This window comes from Salvelinus sp. IW2-2015, linkage group LG36 (genome assembly GCF_002910315.2).
Source record: "Salvelinus sp. IW2-2015 linkage group LG36, ASM291031v2, whole genome shotgun sequence".
In the NCBI taxonomy this organism is placed as follows: Eukaryota; Metazoa; Chordata; class Actinopteri; order Salmoniformes; family Salmonidae; genus Salvelinus; species Salvelinus sp. IW2-2015.
Window position 1 is genome coordinate 6929545 of NC_036875.1, and position 21659 is coordinate 6951203.

Genomic DNA, 21659 nt, shown 5'->3' on the forward strand with positions numbered 1-21659 from the left:
AGCAACTTTGCACAGCCATGGAAGAGGAGTGGGACAACATTCCACCAGCCACAATCAACAGCCATATCAACTCTATGCAAAGGAGATGTGTTGCACTGCATGAGGGAAATGGTGGTCACACCAGATACTGACTGGTTTTCTGATCTACGTCCTTACCTTTTTTAAAGGTATATGTGACCAACAGATGCATATCTGTATACCCAGTCATGTGAAATCCATAGATTATGGCCTAATTTCTTTCTTTCATTGAACTGATTTCCTCATACAAACTGTAACTCAGTAAAATCTTTGAAATTGTTGCATGTAGCTTTTATTTTTGTTCAGTATATTACTGCATGTTGACTAACCAATTGCAGTAACATTTGATTAAACATAGTCATGATCAGTTTCATGTATTTCATTCAGGTAAATTTAGTAGATTGGCTTGATAGCAGCATTGACGTTGTTGGTTGGCTCCCATGCAAAACTTGATGTTACACATCGTTCACTTTTGGGAAAACGGGTCCAGCCACTTGGTAGCTATCGTTAGTTCAAATAAAGCTGAATTGTGTAATAATATTAACAGTGCAACAGTAAACTATAAAGCATAAACCCACCATAATGATGTCGGTGAAGAAGTTAGGAATGACCGCCAAGTCAGAGGATTCTCGGTTGAACGTGGACGCGCATCGGACAGTCCTTGCACTTTGAAACCCACGCCCATCGTGACGTGCGGCACCGCATGAAATGGAGTGAAAAGAGTGTGTCCCCTTAAAATCAGAGGTTTCCAGCGCTGGACGTGTATAGGAGGCTACCGTGGACGTTCGTCGGATCCATGTATGAACTCTAACTCTGAGCTCCTCTCAACTTTGCCGGGTCTAATGTTTCCTTACCAAGTGACACCAGCGAGAGAATGCGGGCTCTTACTTACACAAGTTTGTTCTGGTTTATGCTCAAGTCAGGTATGTTACCCCCGGGATGTGTTAATTGTAATGCCAAGCGCGTCTCTTGCAGTTTTGGAACACAATAGCTAGCCTACCTAAATTATTTGTAATAACATCAATGTACTAATTGTTTGTTTAAAACGATCTAACAATATTTGGAGAGGAAGAGAAGCTCAGGGTGGGTAATTGATGGCCAGTAGGCTACCATGCAGGGCAGGCAATGATCCTTGGTTATTTGTTAATGGGAAAACATTTGGGGGTATTCCGTTGAAACCGTTATAATAGCAAACTTGTCGGTACTATTTTGTGACATTTCCTAATGCGTCTTTACGCACGGTTTGGAACGGTTGACGTATGAACGCAAAATATTTTTTCACACCAGCTTGTGGATGTGAAGAGAACCAGACAGGCTTGATTTCAGATGGAAACATTGTTTGAAAATGTTTCACAAATAAGGGTAAGCTACCCGTAGATTGAACGTGGTGTGTATTGATGTTTACATTACGGTATATCTGTTTTTGTTTTGTTTGAGAATAGATTATGGGTAGTTCYACATATGAATGTGTTTTGCTCACAAATACAGAAGGAGCCTAATGCTAATAGAACTGCGCTGTGCTACATATGAAATAGTTCTGTCTGCCTGGCAATAATGTTGTTAGATTTATCCCTGGAAGCTGGTTTGACTGATTTTAGTGGAGAAATCAAACATTACATTTTGCCTACTGTCTGCCATTTACTAAAAGTTTTTAAAAATGTATGTTTACCCAAGCATAACTCCAGAATATGTGTGACATTTGGATTAGGTATTGGCTACTGTTGCACACTGGATGATGGAAAGGGGGATACCTAGACAGTTGTACAACTGAATGCATTCAACTGAAATATGTCTTGCGCATTTAACCCAACCCCTCTTAATCAGAGAGTTGCGTGGGGCTGCCTTAATCAACATCCACGTCTTCGGCACCCAAGGAACAGAGCAGTACTGATTGTGCAGTCATTCTTGTTTTCTTTCTTTGAGTCACTACTCAACTGTTGATGGATTTAGTTGCTTGCTGTGTCGTAGTTGGTAGGAAGTGAATAGTCTGCGTTTAGATTTTATTCAGGTACATTTTCAAGTTGAATAAGGTCTGACAGGGCTTTCTTACTCTCGTGAAGAAAATTTTAAAAATCTACCATGTCGTAATATCTGATGATCTGTCAGGGGAGCACATTCTTCAACATGCACAGTGCATCAGGTAAATGTTTCTTTCCATGTCTGCCAGTGTCAAGGTATATGGTTTTGGTGAATTACAACACATACTTTATGATTACATGACTTAACCACAGTAATTGCAGCTACAGTTAGGTAATTCAGCAATCTGGTAAACTCTAATAAGCCACTTGCACATTATCACCATTATCTATTCATCAACAGTGGTGTAAAAATACTTAAGTACTACTTTTTTGTTTTTTGGGTACCTGTACTTTACTTAAATATTTATATTTTTGACTACTTTTACTTCACTACGTGGTCCCGTGTGGCTCAGTTGGTAGAGCATGGCGCTTGCAACGCCAAGGTTGTGGGTTCATTCCCCACGGGGGACCAGGATGAATATGTATGAACTTTCCAATTTGTAAGTCGCTTTGGATAAGAGCATCTGCTAATTGACTTAAATGTACATGACTTAAGAAAATATTGTACTTTTTACATTTTCCATGACACCCAAAAGTACTTGTTACATTTTGAATGCCTGGCTGGACAGGAAGCACTTATCAACCGAACATCCCTGGTTCCGTATTGCCTGAACACATGCTTTGTTTGTAAATTATGTCTAAATGTTAGTGTGCCCGTTGCTTTCCATAAATAAAAAAAATGGTGCCATCTGGTTTGCTTAATATAAGGAATTTGAAATGATTAATACTTTTACTTTTGATACATAAGTATATTTTAAACCAAATACTTTTAGACTTTTACTCAAGTAGAATTTTTCTGGGTGACTTTTACTTGAGTCATTTTCTATTAAGGTATCTGTACTTTTACTCAAGTATGACAGTTGGATACTTTTTCCACCAGTGTTCATCAATAAGATTGTCCCTTATTTTCTTCATCAGCTATGAATCATATTATGAAAAGGTATGCCTACATGATTCACCTAAAAGGGTTCTTCTGCTGTTCCCATAGAAGAACCCTTTGAAGAACCCTTTTTGGTTCAAGTTAGAACCCCTTTTTGTTCCAATTAGAACCCATTTTTGTTCCAATTAGAACCCCTTTTGGTTCCAATTAGAACCCGTTTTGGTTCCAATTAGAACCCTGTTTAATGGGTTCTGGTATTTAATGGCGCCGAAGGAGATGGCTGCCGTTTTACAATCCCGTAACCAATTGTGCTATTGTGTATGTTTGTTTTTTTTAGCGTTATTTGTAACTTATTTTGAACATAATGTTTCTGCCACCATGTCTTATGACCAAAAAGAGCTTCTTGATATCAGGGCAGCGATTACTCATCCTGTACTGGAGTAATTATTCAACGAGTCTGACCGGAGGGATTTACACCAGACACCCGACAAGGCTCTCATCCCAGTCATTTGCAGGAGGAAAAGATGAAGATATCGTGGACGACGGTCCGGGTGCCTTGTAAGGATCCGTCGCAGAGAGGGTAATTTGCCTTTACCATCGGTCTTATTAGCCAATGTACAATCAATCGATAATAAAATAGACAAACTACGAGCACGTTTATCCTACCAACGGGACATTAAAAACTGTTATCTTATGTTTCACCGAGTCGTGGCTGAACGACAACATGATTAACATACAGCTGGCGGGTTTTAAGCTTTTTCGTCAGGATAGAACAGCGGCTGGTAAGACAAGGGGTGGCGGTCTTATGTTTATTTGTTTGCTGTTGCATGAAATCTAAGGAAGTCTCGAGGGGTTGTTCGCCTGAGGTAGAGTATCATGATAATCTGTAGACCACACTATTTACCAAGAGAGTTTGCATCTGTATTTTTCGTAGCTGTCTATATACCACCGCAGACCAATGCTGGCACTAAGACCACACTCAATGAGCTGTATACGGCCATAAGCAAACAGGAAAACGCTAATCCAGAGGTGGCACTCCTAGTGGTTGGGGACATTAATGCAGGGAAATAAATCAGTTTTACTTAATTTCTATCAGCTTGTTAAATGTGCAACTAGAGGGAAAAAATTCTAGACCAGCTTTACTCCACACAGAAACCGTGTACAAAGCTCTCCCCTGCCCTCCATTTGGCAAATCTGACCACAATTATATCCTCCTGATTCCTGCTTTCAAGCAAAAACTTAAGCAGGATGCACCAGTGACTCGGTCAATAAGAAAGTGGTCAGATTAATCAGATGCTAAGCTACAGGACTGTTTTGCTAGCACAGACTGGAATATGTTCCGGGATTCTTCCGATGGCATTGAGGAGTACATCATATCTGTCACTGGCTTCATCAATACGTGCATCGATGACGTCATCCCCATAGTGACCGTACATACATACCCCAACCAGAAGCCATGGATTACAGGCAACATCCGCACTGAGTTAAAGGGTAGAGCTGCCGCTTTCAAGGAGCGGGACTCAAATCCAGAAGCCTATAAGAAATCCCGCTATGCCCTCCGACGAACCATCAAACAGGCATACAGGACTAAGATTGAATCGTACTACACCGACTCTGACGCTCGTCGGATGTGGCAGGGCAAACTATTACAGACTACAAAGTGAAGCACAGCCACAAGCTGCCCAGTGACACGAACCTGCCAGACAAGCTAAATGACTTCTATGCTCGCTTTGAGGCAAGTAGCACTGAAACTTGTATGACAGCACCAGCTGTTCCAGACGACTGTGTGATCACGCTCTCCGTAGCCAATGTGAGTAAGCCGTTTAAACAGGTCAACATTCACAAGAACACAGGGCCAGACGGATTACCAGGACATGTACTCAACACCAAAGTGCCCTCAAAGCTCATCACTAAGCTAAGGACCCTGGGACTAAACACGTCGCTCTGAAACAGGATCCTGGACTTCATGACGGGCCGCCCCCAGGTGGTAAGGGTAGGGAACAACGCATCCGCCATGCTCATCCACAACACAGGAGCCCCTCAGGGGTGCGTGCTCAGTCTCCTCCTGTACTGCCTGTTCACTCATGACTGCATGGCCAGGCACGACTCCAACACCATCGTCAAGTTTGCCGATGACACAACAGTTGTAGGCCTGATCACCGACAATGATGAGACAGCCTATAGGGAGGAGGTCAGAGACCTGGTTGTGTGGTGCCAGGACAACAACCTCTCCCTCAACGTGATCAAGACAAAGGAGATGATTGTGGACCACAGGAAAAGGAGGACTGAGCATGCGTCATTCTCATCGACGGGGCTGTAGTGGAACAGGTTGAGAGCTTCAAGTTCCTTGGTGTCCACATCACCAGCAAACTGTCATGGTCCAAACACACTAAGACAGTCAAGAAGAAATGGCAAGACAAAGCCTATTCCCCCTCAGGAGACTGAAAAGATTTGGCATGGGTCCTCAGATCTTCAAAAGGTTCTACAGCTGCACCATCGAGAGCAACCTGACTGGTTGCATCACTGCCTGGTATGGCAACTGCTCGGCCTCCGACCGCAAGACACTACAGAGGGTAGTTCGATAGACCCAGTACCTCACGGGGGCCAAGCTTCCTGCCATCCAGGACCTCTATACCAGGCGATGTCAGAGGAAGGCCCTAAAAATTGTCAGACTCCAGCCACCCTAGTCATGGACTGTTCTCTCTACTACCGCACGGCAAGCGGTACCGGAGCGCCAAGTCTAGGTCCAAAATGCTTCTTAATCGCTTCTACCCCCCCCAAGCCATAAGACTCCTGAACCACTGATCAAAGTGCTACCCAGACCCCTCTTTACGCTGCTGCTACTCTCTGTTTATAATCTATGTATAGTCACTTTATCTCTACCTACATGTACATATTACCTCAACTAACCGGTGCCCCCGCACATTGACTCTGTACCGGTACCCCCTCTATATAGCCTTGCTTGTCATTTTACTTCTGCTGTTTAATTATTTGTTACTTTTTTTAAATTTATTTTTAAATTTATGTATTTTTAACTGAGCACTTAAAACATGTTTCTTAACTTAAAGCATTGTTGGTTAAGGGCTTGTAAGTAAGCATTTCACTGTAATGTCTACACCTGTTGTATTCAGCGCATGTGACAAATACATTTTGATTTGATGTAGAGCCCTTTACCCAGAGGGTTCTACATGGAACCCAAAATAGTTCTACCTGGAACCAAAAAGGGTTATCTTATGGGTACAGCCGAATAACCTTTTTTGGAACCCTTTTTTCTAAGTGTGTAGTAGAGTTTGGACATGTCAACACATATATTTGTGAACTGTTTGATAGTATTACCATGCCATATGTCCTCTGAAATATACTGTACACTGTCCATGGCGTAACAGGCTTTGGTTTTTCCAATTATGTTTTGAGGTTGGACTTTAGCACGTACTGCACACCGATTAGTGTCACCTCTCTAGTCAGTATGTGTTACACCGGTGCTGGCTTGTCCATCTCGTTAGTAGGAAGGTGTTTCATCTGTGCTGGCCCAGGTGCTTTTTAAGAGTGGCTGGCCCAGTACTCCAGGTATCTTGATAGATTCGGTGGGTTAACCTTTAGTTGGCGCTCCCTATTTAGATTCCTAGACAAACAATCTGTTATCTGATTTCTCTGATTTAGTTTTGCTCTACCTTTTTGGTTTGCTTCTTGTCTTTAAGTTTGGCCTGGGCTTTTCTTTTGTTTACCTCATCTTGGGCAAATTTAGTGGGTGCTCATGGTGGGTCTCTTTTTTTAAATTTTATTTTAGGGTCCAGTTGTTGTTGCTAGTCAACTGTCAGTGGACACCCCATGAGTGTCTTTCAGATCTCCTTCTAAACCCCCATCTGTTTCGTTTTGGTTGTTGGTCCACTGACTTTTAGTTCATTCATCTGTTTGAGTGACATTTTTTGGTTTTCTTGCTCGGYAATGTAACAATGGGTATACCAGTGTCTCACTTGATACTTTTGTATTGTACTTTGCAATTCATGCAGGTAAGTCCATTAAGAACAGATTTGGAATGACAACCTGTGTTCCTCCTGTATGTTGTAGGGCTGGCTCTGCAGATCCAGTGTTATCAGTGTGAAGAGGTCACTCAAAATGACTGCTCCACACCTGAGTTCATCGTCAACTGCACTGTCAACGTTCAGGACATGTGCCAGAAGGAGGTATTAGTGACAGAAGACGGTAAGCCAAATGTGATATGAATTTACTTGACTTAAACCCTTCTACTCTGTGAGGAACATACAATAGGTCTTCCCTTGCTGAGAAAGAGTTGTTTTGGTGGTTTGTTCTTGCTGACGAATGTGTTGATCTTTCTGCAAGGTGCCTTCTATCTGTAACGTGTACAAAAATTATACATAAATAGGTGGATATACGCTCTGTCTTGAATAAGAAATGAATGGATCCAAATGAACATGGACTGTCCGGCCTCAACCTATCCACCTGCTGCTAGATAGCCAACTTATATCGTCTACTGGGATCACAGACCCAGGATCAGCAGAGTTTGAATTAGCCCACGGTTAGTCAATGGTTTTGATGAAAGGCGAAATGATTGCAGTGCAGCATTAAGTCAGCATTCAAAATCATAGTCAGTTAACCATAATGACTGTGATGAATGTGAAATTATAATATTAAAACATTCATCAGAGCCATTATGGCCAAGTCAGAGTTGTAATCTCAACTAATAAACATACCCTTTGTATTCTTTAATTTGTGTGTTTTTATAGCTTTGAACAAAGAAACATTCACGAAAACTAAGTAGTGAGTAGAAGGGAAATCATGTTTAACCTTTTCACGTGTGAGTTCCAAATTACTCTAACGGTCGCCCCAACGCTAGTTATTTTTTGTTTATATGTGCGTGATGTCAATGCACTCACTGTTCCAAAATGTGATTGTTATACAATAGGACAATTGACCCGCACTGCCCTCAAACCAAGGTACGCTGCCTGCTAATTATCTATGTTTCAACTTGTCAATTTCAAATAATTTTCTAACAGTTTGAATTGAGGTGTGTTCCGCCTCATTAATTCACATAACAAGTAGCCCATTTCACTGTTGCGGACCATTTATTTGATGCTTTACTGAGCCGGACAAACTTCTCTCTTCAACGATAGCCCAATCACTTCCCCAGTGTTTCCAAAGATCAAGTATGAAGACAATGTGCATCTCCAGTCAAAACAGGCCTTGCACAAACTTTTTCCACCGGCACATTTTCTGGATGGCGCCCACATTTCCTTCATTGTTTTCCTTAGAAACTGGACTTTGACCGTGTGGTTCTATCAAAGTAAGGGGCTTATTTTCTGTGTATCATGTTGTCGTTTCTACAGTAGCACACCAAGTGTATGTATGGATCATAATGTATTTGCTGTTTAATTCATGTGTTTTCAAGTACTGGTGACAAGTCATGCATTCCAATTCTTGCATAGATTGTAATGGACACGTGTGTGTTGTGATACTTTTTTGAAAGTTGTACTGATTATGATGAGCTAATGCTAAGCTATTTGCCAGCTATGTGTGGCGCCATGTTTGTTGACATTATACAATGCATTCTGGTTGTCACGTAAGCATCGGTCAGACCAAAGATGTTATAACAAGGGATAGTTCACTCGACTGACATATGGTGCTTTCAAGACAACTGGGAAAAATACTAGGTCAAATCGTGACGTCAGTGATCTTCAGGTCGGAAAGTCGGAGCTCTAGATAGAGGCCCGTGTTGGATGACCGTTCAATACAACTTTTCCCAGTCGGAGCTAGTTTTTCAGATTTCCCAGTTGTCTTGAAGTCAGATTCCAAGTTCCCAGTTCTGAACGCAGCATCAGGCTAACTTTGGCACCTGAGAGTTACCAGCTTAGACCCTCTATTTTATTTACCATATAAACTTCCCCTGTGTTTGCCCCTCATTTATTGATAGAGGATTTATCATAGTAATATTTCCTGCATCATATCCCTCCACAATACTTTCCCCCATGGACTTGAACACCCCCCACATATGAAATGAATCCCCCCTAAAATGGTTTCATCCCTGTTTTAGCTTTTGCGCTACGGTTAGGCAGTAGGCTTGTATTTGTTCTGATGTTCCGAGGTAAAGTTTTATTTGCTTTGTGATTTGTCAGTGTTAGATGACTTGTCAAGTCATGTGCTCTGGTTCTTGAATACACTGTAACAAGTACATTGAAGATTTGTATTATGCTGATCTTTTGACTTTTTATTTGCGTCTTAAAGTGAATTCTGGGATTAGCGAGTGTTCGCCAAGTCCAACATAAACAAATGTGGCTGCCATCATAAAGAATGAATGTGCTATTAGCTTAGCTGACGCATCTCTTTTCTAAACAATCAAATATTTTCCCCTTGTGCTCACCAGAGATGTGGTACATTGTAAACAAGTCTAGCTGTTAGGTTGTGCTGACAAAAAATAAAAAGTTAGCGACCTAACTATTTAGCAGCTTGAAGCTTCCGCTCCATTACAGCCCCGTCAATGTGAATGGGGGCGTGCTTGGCGCTCAGTTTCCGTTTTTTGCGTAGCTGTTGCAACTGGAACACCTCATTTGTGCATCAGGTGGTTCCAATGCTTTGACTGAGTATTATAAACCTTGGGGGGGGGGGGGAATTCTTTCAAGTAAAAATATTTGAAGTTAAAACGGAACCATGTTACGGTACGCGCTGCTGACAGCTGGGTTACTGAGGGGCTGGGAGGTTACAGTCGTGGTAGACTGCCTAACCGACAACCCACAGAATTGCTCCAGCAATGTATTCAATGCGCGGTCATGGCATACTGCCAAGGTCTGGAAACCTTCCATAAGACAACGAAGCAACTCCTCGTGCCTTCCAATGGTGGCTCCTTGGGAGGAGATGGCGTTGTGGAGCGGGTCCGAGTTTGCTGGGTCCGCCATGGACAGTTCGTACTATCACGACTCAGGATAAGACCCAGATGCAGACAGTTCGAATAACCAACGTTTATTATAAAACGGGGCAGGCAGAGTCCGTAAGAGTCCGTAAGATACAGAGTGGCAGGTAGGGTCAGGGAAGGCAGAGGTCAGTAATCAAGGGCAGTGTCAAAAGGTACAGAACGGCAGGGTCAGGGCAGGCAGAATGATCAAAACCAGGATAACTAGAAAACAGGAGTAAGAAAAACTTACTGGTATGCTTGACAAGACGGACTGGCAACAGACAGAGAACACAGGTATAAATACACAGGGGATAATGGGGAAGCTGGGCGACACCTGGAGGGGGGTGGAGACATGCACAAGACAGGTGAAACAGATCAGGGTGTGACACTAATCTCTTTTGACCTAAATTGAGTATTGAATTTCATGGCCTCTAATGGCACATTTTAAAAGTATCCTATAAAATAAGGGGATGTACTGTAACTATGTTATCCAAGGAAAAGTCCGTTTATAAATGATTTTGTCTTGGTTAATTAAGTGCTGCTTGTCATCTAGTAGGCTTTGATAAAATGTCAAATCCCCGACCCATGTGGAAATTCAATAACAGTTACAGTGCCTTCAGAAAGTATTCATACCCCTTGACTTATTCCACATTTTGTTGTATTACAGCCTAAATTCAAAATGGGTTGAATGTTCTTTTTTCACCCATCTACACACAATACCCTATAATGACAATGTAGAATTTTTAGCAAATGTATTGAAAATGAAATGCAGAAACATCTAATTTACATACGTATTCACACCCCTGAGTCAATACATGTTAGAATCACCTTTGGCAACAATTACAGCTGTCTTTCTGGGTAAGTTTCTAAGAGCTTTGCACACCTGGAATGTACAATATTTGCACATTGTTCTTTTTAAATTTCTGTCAAGTTTGTTGTTGATCATTTCTAGACAGCCATTTTCAAGTCTTGCCATAGGTTTTTAAGCAGATTTAAGTCAAAACTAACTCTGCCAATCAGGAACACTGTTTTCTTGGTAAGCAACTCCAGTGTAGATTTGGCATTTTGTTTTAGGTTATTGTCCTGCTGAAAGGTAAATTCTTATCCCAGGTTTTCCTCTGGGATTTTGCATGTGCTAAGCTCTATTGCGTTTTTCTTTTTTTTTATCCTGAAAAACTCCTCAGTCCTTAACGATTACAAGCATACCAGGCACATGATGCAGCCACCACTATGCTGAAAATATGGAGAGTGATACTAAGTAATATGTTTGGGGCTAATCCAATACAACACTTTGTATTCAGGACAAAAAGTGAATTGCTTTGCCACATTTTGTGCAGTTCTATGTTCTGGAATATTCTTATTCTGTAAAAACGTCCTTTTCACTCTGTCAATAAAGGTTATTATGATTGAGTAACTATGTTGTCTATCCATCCTCAGTTTTTTCCTATCAGTCATTAAACTCTTAACTGTTTTTAAAGTCTCCATTAGCATCATGGTGAAATCCCTGAGTGGTTTCCTTCCTCCTCAGCCACATAACAAAATAAAGGAAAAGGGGTGGGAGAAGAAGTAAGAACCTATTAAATAGAGAAAAATAAATGAAATAGTACTATAATATAAGACCTAAACCAGATTCTAAGATGACTCCAACACAATTTTTGTTGCTGTTATCTTTCGTATGGTATGTTGTTCTTTTGGGTTGTTTGTTTCTCCCTGGTGTTTGGTCTGTCATCATCCGTTTCTTAGCCCTGGGTCTGCTTTGTTATCACACTCCTTGAAATTGGGTAATTTTGTTAGGGGGCATTTTCCCCTCCAGACGAACAAAATCAATAAGCGCCTGTCTTTGAATGTACAGATGTAGGATCTTAATTTGATCACTCTTTTTGGTGCTGAAAATGTCAGACTTGATTTGCCCTAATGAAAAATGTGTTAACCCCTACTGAAAATGTCCATTATTAATTATAATCTACATAATTCACATTTGCTGTTGCTGCAGGATTATTTTCCTGCTGTAGCAAACTGGCTCAAATTAAGATCCTACATCTATATGATCCAAAGGACATGAACATTGTACTGCGGAGTCGACAGCTCTTTTTAATAAGAAAATGTCCACATGAATGCTCATGTACATTTATGCTTTTATCATTATCGGCTCCGCTGTGCCACAAGGTTTGGGGAATTCCTCTGACCAGTTTAAGCCTTATCACTGTTTGAAATGTAACGCATACATTTCCAATTTTGTAGGACTCTCTGGGACAACATTTAATGAAAACCCACAATCAGTCTGTTTGAGTTAGGTAAGTTAACTTAGCTTCAGTATTTCATTGGCTTCCTAGAAAGAGCTTCCTAGAAAGAGCTTCCTAGAAAGAGCTTCCTAGAAAGATGGAAGTGTCTGAAGTATGTGTGTTCTAGCATAGATTAAGGACTAGATCCCAAGCCAGGTACTCAATCTGTCTACTTCCATGAACAATCCCAATTATTCTCAGCCAAGTGGCTGATGGTAGAATATTGGAGTTTCTATGAACATCGCCCAAAAGAGCCATCTATGAAGAAAATCCATCTGAGGAAAAAAATCAACACTTCATATTCAAAGGATGGTCATATTCAGCCATGCCCCCTCCTTACCCACCTCTGATTAGGTCTTGAGAAATGACAGGGTGTGCGACTGCTTCACTTGGCCTGGAGTGCTTTCTCAACTCTCCTGGCTGGGTTGATGATTGCTTGTCTCTGCTTGGTTGCAGTTCATTTCAATGGCTGCTTGCTCTTTTGTGGAGCGCTTCAGCCAAACAAGCGTGGACTACTAGAGGACTCCAGTGGCTGATAAATTGCCTCTCCCCTGCGTAGATGGTCTGTCATTAAGAATGTATAATATGGCCACCAGGGTTGATTCCATTAATTCAATTCCTGCTCCATTTAATTCAATTCAAGTTCCAGGTCAGTCTCAGTAATTAAATTCCATTGTTAGGTAAATTCCAATAATTAAATTCCCAATTCAATATTATGCCCAACAATTTCACAAATTCAAATTAAATTCCCTCAGGCTTTCAGGCTGATCATGTCACTGTTCAGACAGCATAGCTATACTGGACATTTTTGATACCAAGTGCATTCACTCCATTAAAGCTGCAATATGTCACTTTTTGGGCGACCCGACCAAATTCACATAGAAATGTGAGTTATAGTTCTGTCATTCTCATTGAAAGTATGTCTTAGAAGATGTTCTGTGCTCTATTTCTAAGTTTCCTGTATTTAAGTTTTCTTTTTGCGTCTCTTGGTTTTGTACACCAGCTTCAAACGGCTAAAAATACAATATTTTGGGAAATGCACTCTGAAATGTGCAAAAATTGAATTCCAAAAATATAGATTTGTTTAAATTGGAAAAAAATATAACTTCTATTCCATAACTTGAATATTATTGAAATTCTAATTTGAATTCAACATTTTCCACTTCATGAGTGAATTTAATTGGAATTTCTAATTAGGAGAAATGGCCACCTGTCACACAGTATGTTGGCAGCCATCTTTACAATAGCTTGTAAATAATTCAGTATAATCATACGAACAGGATGGGAAATCAAGGCATAAACGTAAAATTGATGGATACTGCTTGCCTCTGTCTGAGTGGGCATTTTTGTTATTTGTGGTTCAACACAGAATGCTCATATAGTGGGACATATATGTATTCTTTTTGGACAGTATACAACATTACTGAAAGATAATTTGATTGCCTTACTAACAAGGTAATAATTCCTGACAACCATTCGGAGCTGTAGGCTACAGGTTTACTGATGTGGTCCATTTAATGACTTTTTATTTGGTAGATCTTGCTATGTATGTACTCCACATGCAGTAAAGGTAGCATAACATATGAACATTAACATGTCAACTCCTTAATTCATACAATATGATTTAATGTACATGGTAAGCAGCAGTAACATCAATTACGACTGTTTCATATGTTTTATGACCCACATACCAGTGATATGCTTACAATTAGTCTGCCTTATTTGCTGTGTATACAGTATGTCACTTGTTCAGCTTGTTTATTCTAAGGGATCTGTTCATTCTATTGTCACTTGTGAATATTAACTGGGAGAGGCGGTGTGCTTGTCTCGATGACAAGACAAATAAGTGTAATGATTCCCTTTCGATTTGGCTGAAGGACCATCTGAATACCAAGCAATAGCAGTGAATCACTTGTGCTTTGAGGCTTTCCAGGTGGTACCGGTATCCATAGATAAGTACCGTGCCACCAGCCGAGCAGAAGAAAGAAAACATGTAACGGGGGTGCTTATAAAGATTTGCTCCAATCAATATGTTTTCAATGAAAATGATAGCTATTATGACATAGCTGATTATTGACAGAACAATCTATAGGCTTACCTAAAAGGAGGCATTTTGGGTCAAAATACCTTATGATGTGAGAAAAGCTTGTGTACATTTTGTGTTGGTCCTGTAATCCGATCCAAGTAAAGAGTAATGCACAGAAGCTAAGGTCACCTTGTTGATAGTTATGTATTTGGGTAGGCACACATCATCTTTGTTCATACAATTTACTATGCACTCAGAAAATGTTGTACTGTTTGTGCCATTGTGAAATCATAGACTCCTGGACAGAGCACGGACTAGCTTCTCAGCAGAAATACCCCACCTTATTTTGCAGTTTATCTAAATAAGGAATTACTATTCATAATGATTAATTCAATTCTATGAAGGCTAAAGCATGCGCTGATCTTGTTTCGCCAAGTTGACTTCAGCTAGCTAGCATAGTTTGGTGATAGCTGCATCTGGCTATCCTAACATCTCATTCCGAAATCATGGGCATTAATACGYAGTTGCTGTAGTGTTAAGTTTAATTTCACTGGAACTAAGGGGCCTAGCCCGAACCATGAAAAACAGCCCCAGATCATTATTCCTCCTCCACCAAACTTTACAGTTGGCACTATGTGTCACTGGTGTGGAAAGAAGTAGGCAAAAGGCAGTCACAGGTTTAGAACTACTGAATTTATTTAAGCACCATAGATCAAAGCGGGACGAAACCCAAACGCTGTTGTGCTCAAAATATATCTTCATAAACAAAAACGCACAGGGCGAATGCAAAGTGCGTATTATAAAATATTCAGGACATAGTAGGAGAGATRCCTCTCAGGAAAACAAGTAACATTTACAAAGACAAATGGCAGAGGGAGTATATATACAGTGATAGCGGGGATTGGAACCAGGTGTTTGTAATATGACGATKCAGGATGTCCCGCTCGGGAACCCAGCACCACTCTTCGGGACCGTACCCCTCCCAGTCGACCAGGTACTGGCGAAGATCCCCACGAGGCCGTGAGTGCAACACGCTGCGTACGTCATGGGGTCCAGCACTAGCCAAGGGACCAGCTGCTACCGGCCTGAGAGATGCATGAAATGAGGGTGAGATACGGTAATTGACAGGGAGCTGTAATCTGTACGTCACCTCATTGGCTCTCCTCATGACTTTGAACGGCCCCACAAGCTGCAGGCTTAGTTTCGGCATGGCAGGCGGGGGCAGGTTTGTCCTTCGTAGAAAGCCAGAAAAACCGATCACAACAAAAAGGGGGATTGTTGGGTTGGGTTTTGGCCCCCCCCCCTTTTCCCCCAAAAAAAGGGGGGGGGGAAAAGGTTTTCCCCCCTTTTTGGTGGAAAACCAAAAAACCCCCGGATATCCGGGCCAAGGTGGGCCACCAGTACTTGGCGGAGAGACAGTCGATAGCATGGGCTATACCAGGGTCCCCGACACAGGTGCTGTGTGTGCCCAGGCGAGGAGACGGTCATCAGAGGGCACGTAGATAGCCACTTGGGACAGTGGTCAGGTGAGGGCTCCTGTCGTAGGGCTCGACGGATGTCCACATTCCACACAACAGGAGCCACAATGCGTTACAGGGGAATAATGGGTGTGAATTTCTCCGATCCCCTGTGTAATGCACCTGGGACAACGCATCGGCCTTAACATTCTTTGATCCCGGCCGGTAGGAGAGGGTAAAGTAAAATTTGAATAGGGCCACCTGGCCTGACACGGGTTCAGCCTCTTCGCCGCTCAAATGTACTCCAAGTTTCTGTGGTCCGTCCAGACAATGTATGGGTGTTTAGCACCATCCAGCCAGTGCCGCCATGCTTTCTGCGCCTTCTTGACGGCCAACAACTCACAATCCACCACGTCGTAATTCCGCTCCGCATTAGACAGCTTCCTTGAGTAGAAGGAGCGTGGATGGGGTTTAGGCGGTGATCCAGTGCATTGGGAGAGAACAGCCCCAACTCCAACCTCGGAGGCGTCCACTCCATGATGAAGGGCAGAGACGGGTCAGGGTGAGCCAGAACAGGTGTGTAAGTAAAAACGTTCCTTGAGCGCACGGAAGGATTCGTTGGCCTCCCTAGTCCCGCACAGCTGTCGAAGACCTTCCTTCGGGAGGGAGGTGAGAGGGGCCACCACTGTGCTGAAACCCCTAATGAAATGCCGGAAATATTTGGCAAAACCAAGGAAGCGCTGCACCGCCTTGATGTTGGATGGAACAGGCCAAGACCGTACTGCACTGACCCTCTGCTCTTCCATCTCCACTCCCGCAGTGGATATCCGATATACCAGGAAGGAGACTGCTGAAAGAAAAGGCACTTTTCCACCTTGCCGTACAGGTGATGCCCTATCAGCCTCTCCAAAATGGACCTGACATGAGACATGTTGCTCGCATTTAGTCAAGTACACCAAGATGTTGTCTATGTACACCACTACATAGCTACCCAACATGTCTCTAAACACTTCGTTAATTAATGATTGAAACACAGAGGGTGTATTTGTCAGGCCGTAGGGCATTACTCTGTATTCGTAGTGCCCGGTGCTGGTGCTGAAGGCGGTCTTCTATTCATCCCTCTCTCTGATGCACTCCCAGGTTGTAGGCACTGCGTAAATCCAATTTAATAAAGTACTTACCCACTGATCGAACATATGCACAGTGCTATGAGAAGCAGGGGATAACTGAATTTAACAGTAGCTTTATTCAGTGTCCGGTAATCGATACAGGGACGGAGACCTCCCTCCTTCATGAAAAATAAGCTGGAGGCGGTAGGAGAGTTGGACGGACGGATGAATCCTTGGGGCTGTGACTCCTGGACGTAGGCATCCTGGCTTTGGTCTCTGCATGTGAGAGATGCCTGAGCTGGCCGGCGGGTGGGAACCAAAGCGAAGGATGGTGTGACACTGCATTGGGGCAGGTAGCGTTCTCCTGGCATCCGCCAAACCCAGATTTGTCCATCGGACTGCCAGATGGTGAAGAGTGATTCATCACTGCAGAGAACGCGTTTCCACTGCTCCAGATTACAATGGCGGTGCGCTTTACACCACTCCAGCCAAGACTTGGCATTGCGCATGGAAACGGCCATGGAAACCCATTGCATGAAGCTCCCCATGAACAGCTCTTGTCCTGACGTTGCTTCCAGAGGCAGTTTGGAACTCGGTAGTGAGTGTTGCTATCGAGGGCAGACAATTTTTACTCAAAATGCGCTTCAGCACTCGGCGGTCCTGTACTGTGAGCGTGTGTGACCGACAGTTGGAAGTTTACATACATTTAGGTTGGAGTCATTAAAACTTCTTTTTTTTTCAACCACTCCACAAATGTCAACCACTCCACATAGTCGGTTAAGGACATCTACTTTGTGCATGACACAAGTCATTTTTCCAACAATTGTTTACAGACATGAAAGTATGTCTTGAGAAGATGTTCTGTGCTCTATTTCTAAGTTTCCTGTATTTAAGTTTTCTTTTTGCGTCTCTTGTTTTGTACACCAGCTTCAAACGGCTAAAAATACAATATTTTGGGAAATGCACTCTGAAATGTGCAAAAATTGAATTCCAAAAATATAGATTTGTTTAAATTGGAAAAAAATATAACTTCTATTCCATAACTTGAATATTATTGAAATTCTAATTTGAATTCAACATTTTCCACTTCATGAGTGAATTTAATTGGAATTTCTAATTAGGAGAAATGGCCACCTGTCACACAGTATGTTGGCAGCCATCTTTACAATAGCTTGTAAATAATTCAGTATAATCATACGAACAGGATGGGAAATCAAGGCATAAACGTAAAATTGATGGATACTGCTTGCCTCTGTCTGAGTGGCATTTTTGTTATTTGTGGTTCAACACAGAATGCTCATATAGTGGGACATATATGTATTCTTTTTGGACAGTATACAACATTACTGAAAGATAATTTGATTGCCTTACTAACAAGGTAATAATTCCTGAACAACCATTCGGAGCTGTAGGCTACAGGTTTACTGATGTGGTCCATTTAATGACTTTTTATTGGTAGATCTTGCTATGTATGTACTCCACATGCAGTAAAGGTAGCATAACATATGAACATTAACATGTCAACTCCTTAATTCATACAATATGATTTAATGTACAATGGTAAGCAGCAGTAACATCAATTACGACTGTTTCATATGTTTTATGACCCATACCAGTGATATGCTCTCATTAGTCTGCCTTATTTGCTGTGTATACAGTATGTACTTGTTCAGCTTGTTTATTCTAAGGGATCTGTTCATTCTATTGTCACTTGTGAATATTAACTGGGAGAGGCGGTGTGCTTGTCTCGATGACAAGACAAATAAGTGTAATGATTCCCTTTCGATTTGGCTGAAGGACACTCTGAATACCAAGCAATAGCAGTGAATCACTTGTGCTTTGAGGCTTTCCAGGTGGTACGCGTATCCATAGATAAGTACGTGCCCCAGCCGAGCAGAAGAAGAAAACTGTAACGGGGTGCTTATAAAGATTTGCTCCAATCAATATGTTTTCAATGAAAATGATAGCTATTATGACATAGCTGATTATTGACAGAACAATCTATAGGCTTACCTAAAAGGAGGCATTTTGGGTCAAAATACCTTATGATGTGAGAAAAGCTTGTGTACATTTTGTGTTGGTCCTGTAATCCGATCCAAGTAAAGAGTAATGCACAGAAGCTAAGGTCACCTTGTTGATAGTTATTGTATTTGGTAGGCACACATCATCTTTGTTCATACAATTTACTATGCACTCAGAAAATGTTGTACTGTTTGTGCCATTGTGAAATCATAGACTCCTGGACAGAGCACGGACTAGCTTCTCAGCAGAAATACCCCACCTTATTTTGCAGTTTATCTAAATAAGGAATTACTATTCATAATGATTAATTCAATTCTATGAAGGCTAAAGCATGCGCTGATCTTGTTTCGCCAAGTTGACTTCAGCTAGCTAGCATAGTTTGGTGATAGCTGCATCTGGCTATCCTAACATCTCATTCCGAAATCATGGGCATTAATACGGAGTTGCTGTAGTGTTAAGTTTAATTTCACTGGAACTAAGGGCTAGCCCGAACCATGAAAAACAGCCCCAGATCATTATTCCTCCTCCACCAAACTTTACAGTTGGCACTATGTGTCACTGGTGTGGAAAGAAGTAGGCAAAAGGCAGTCACAGGTTTAGAACTACTGAATTTATTTAAGCACCATAGATCAAAGCGGGACGAAACCCAAAGCTGTTGTGCTCAAAATATATCTTCATAAACAAAACGCACAGGGCGAATGCAAAGTGCGTATTATAAAATATTCAGGACATAGTAGGAGAGATCCCTCTCAGGAAAACAAGTAACATTTACAAAGACAAATGGCAGAGGGAGTATATATACAGTGATAGCGGGGATTGGACAGGTGTTTGTAATATGACGATACAGGATGTCCCGCTCGGGAACCCAGCACCACTCTTCGGGACCGTACCCTCCAGTCGACAGGTACTGGCGAAGATCCCACGAGGCCGTGAGTGTAACACGCTGCGTACGTCATGGGGTCCAGCACTAGCCAAGGGACCAGCTGCTACCGGCCTGAGAGATGCATGAAATGAGGGTGAGATACGGTAATTGACAGGGAGCTGTAATCTGTACGTCACCTCATTGGCTCTCCTCATGACTTTGAACGGCCCCACAAGCTGCAGGCTCAGTTTCCGGCATGGCAGGCGGAGGGCAGGTCCTTCGTAGAAAGCCAGAAAACCGATCCACAACAACAAGGATTGTGGTGTGCCCCTCAAAGGGGGAAGGTCTGTGACAAACCGGATATCCCGGGCCAAGGTGGGCCACCAGTACTTGGCGGGAGACAGTCGATAGCATGGGCTATACCAGGGTCCCCGAACAGGTGCTGTGTGTGCCAGGCGAGGAGACGGTCATCAGAGGGCACGTAGATACGCCACTTGGGACAGGGTCAGGTGAGGGCTCCTGTCGTAGGGCTCGACGGATGTCCACATTCCACACAACAGGAGCCACAATGCGTTACAGGGGAATAATGGGTGTGAATTTCTCCGATCCCCTGTGTAATGCACCTGGGACAACGCATCGGCCTTAACATTCTTTGATCCGGCCGGTAGGAGAGGGTAAAGTAAAATTTGAATAGGGCCCCTGGCCTGACACGGGTTCAGCCTCTTCGCCGCTCAAATGTACTCCAAGTTTCTGTGGTCCGTCCAGACAATGTATGGGTGTTTAGCACCATCCAGCCAGTGCCGCCATGCTTTCTGCGCCTTCGACGGCCACAACTCACAATCCACCACGTCGTAATTCCGCTCCGCATTAGACAGCTTCCTTGAGTAGAAGGAGCGTGGATGGGGTTTAGGCGGTGATCCAGTGCATTGGGAGAGAACAGCCCAACTCCAACCTCGGAGGCGTCCACCTCCATGATGAAGGGCAGAGACGGGTCAGGGTGAGCCAGAACAGGTGTGTTAGTAAAACGTTCCTTGAGCGCACGGAAGGATTCGTTGGCCTCCCTAGTCCGCACAGCTGTCGAAGACCTTCCTTCGGGAGGGAGGTGAGAGGGGCCAATTAACCCAATTTGGTTAATTTCGACAACCCAGCGGTGGGTCAATATTGGACAAACACAGCATTAGGTTAATTCAACCAGCGGGTTTTGGTTGCTTCTAACCCAGTGTCTTGGGTTGAGCACTTGACCAAACTGCTGGTTAATATTGGACTATATTGCTGGGTTAAAACCCAGTGTGTTGGGACATAAACCCAGCACATTAGGTTGAGAAAATGGCCCATTTTAGCTCGGTCATTTTTTAAATGTAATCCTTATTATATTTTACAGTGTCATCCTAATTTAAATTTTGCTTGCAAATTGTTGCCTTCTCTACCATCCCACCCCTCCATTTCCTACACACACAATCAAGCTGCAACGTTGTATTTCAAATTATTTATTTGTATTGCTTGCATTTCAGCATCGTCAGACAATTGTCCACAATGTACAAGAATATATAATTTTTTTAAATAGCACATTGAAACAAAACCCAATTGTCTAAATACTGCATTTGGAAAGTATTCAGACCCTTGACTTTCTCCACATTTTGTTAGATTACAGCATTAATCTAAAATGAACTAATTTGTATTTTTCCTCATGAATCCACACAATACCCATAATGTAAATAAAAACTGGTTTTTATACAGTAGCAGTCTAAAGTTTGGACACAGTCATTCAAGTTATTTTTTTTATTTTTTTACTATTTTGCTATATTGTGAAGACATCAGATAATGAAATACACATATAGTAACCAAAAAAAGTGTTAAAGAAATCAATCTGTTTATATTTGAGATTCTTCAGAGTAGCAACCCTTTCCTTTGACCGCTTTGCACTCTCTTGGCATTATCTCAACCAGCTTCATGAGGTAGTCACCTGGAATGCATTTCAATTAACAGGTGTGCCTTGTTAAAAGTTAATTTGTGGCATTCTT

At 42.3% G+C, this 21659-nt stretch overlaps 1 protein-coding gene across 1 annotated transcript in view; it reads left to right on the forward strand.

The window, feature by feature from the left end:
• The first annotated feature begins 740 nt into the window (after positions 1-740).
• The window catches only part of LOC111959384 (ly6/PLAUR domain-containing protein 1), a 50141-nt gene continuing 29222 nt past the window's right edge, over positions 741-21659 (forward strand). Inside the window, exons 1-2 of the mRNA XM_023980893.2 lie at positions 741-941; positions 7045-7179. Of these exons, the coding sequence (XP_023836661.1) occupies positions 893-941; positions 7045-7179 (184 nt within the window). The 5' untranslated portion in view covers positions 741-892. The remainder of the gene's footprint in view (positions 942-7044; positions 7180-21659) is intronic.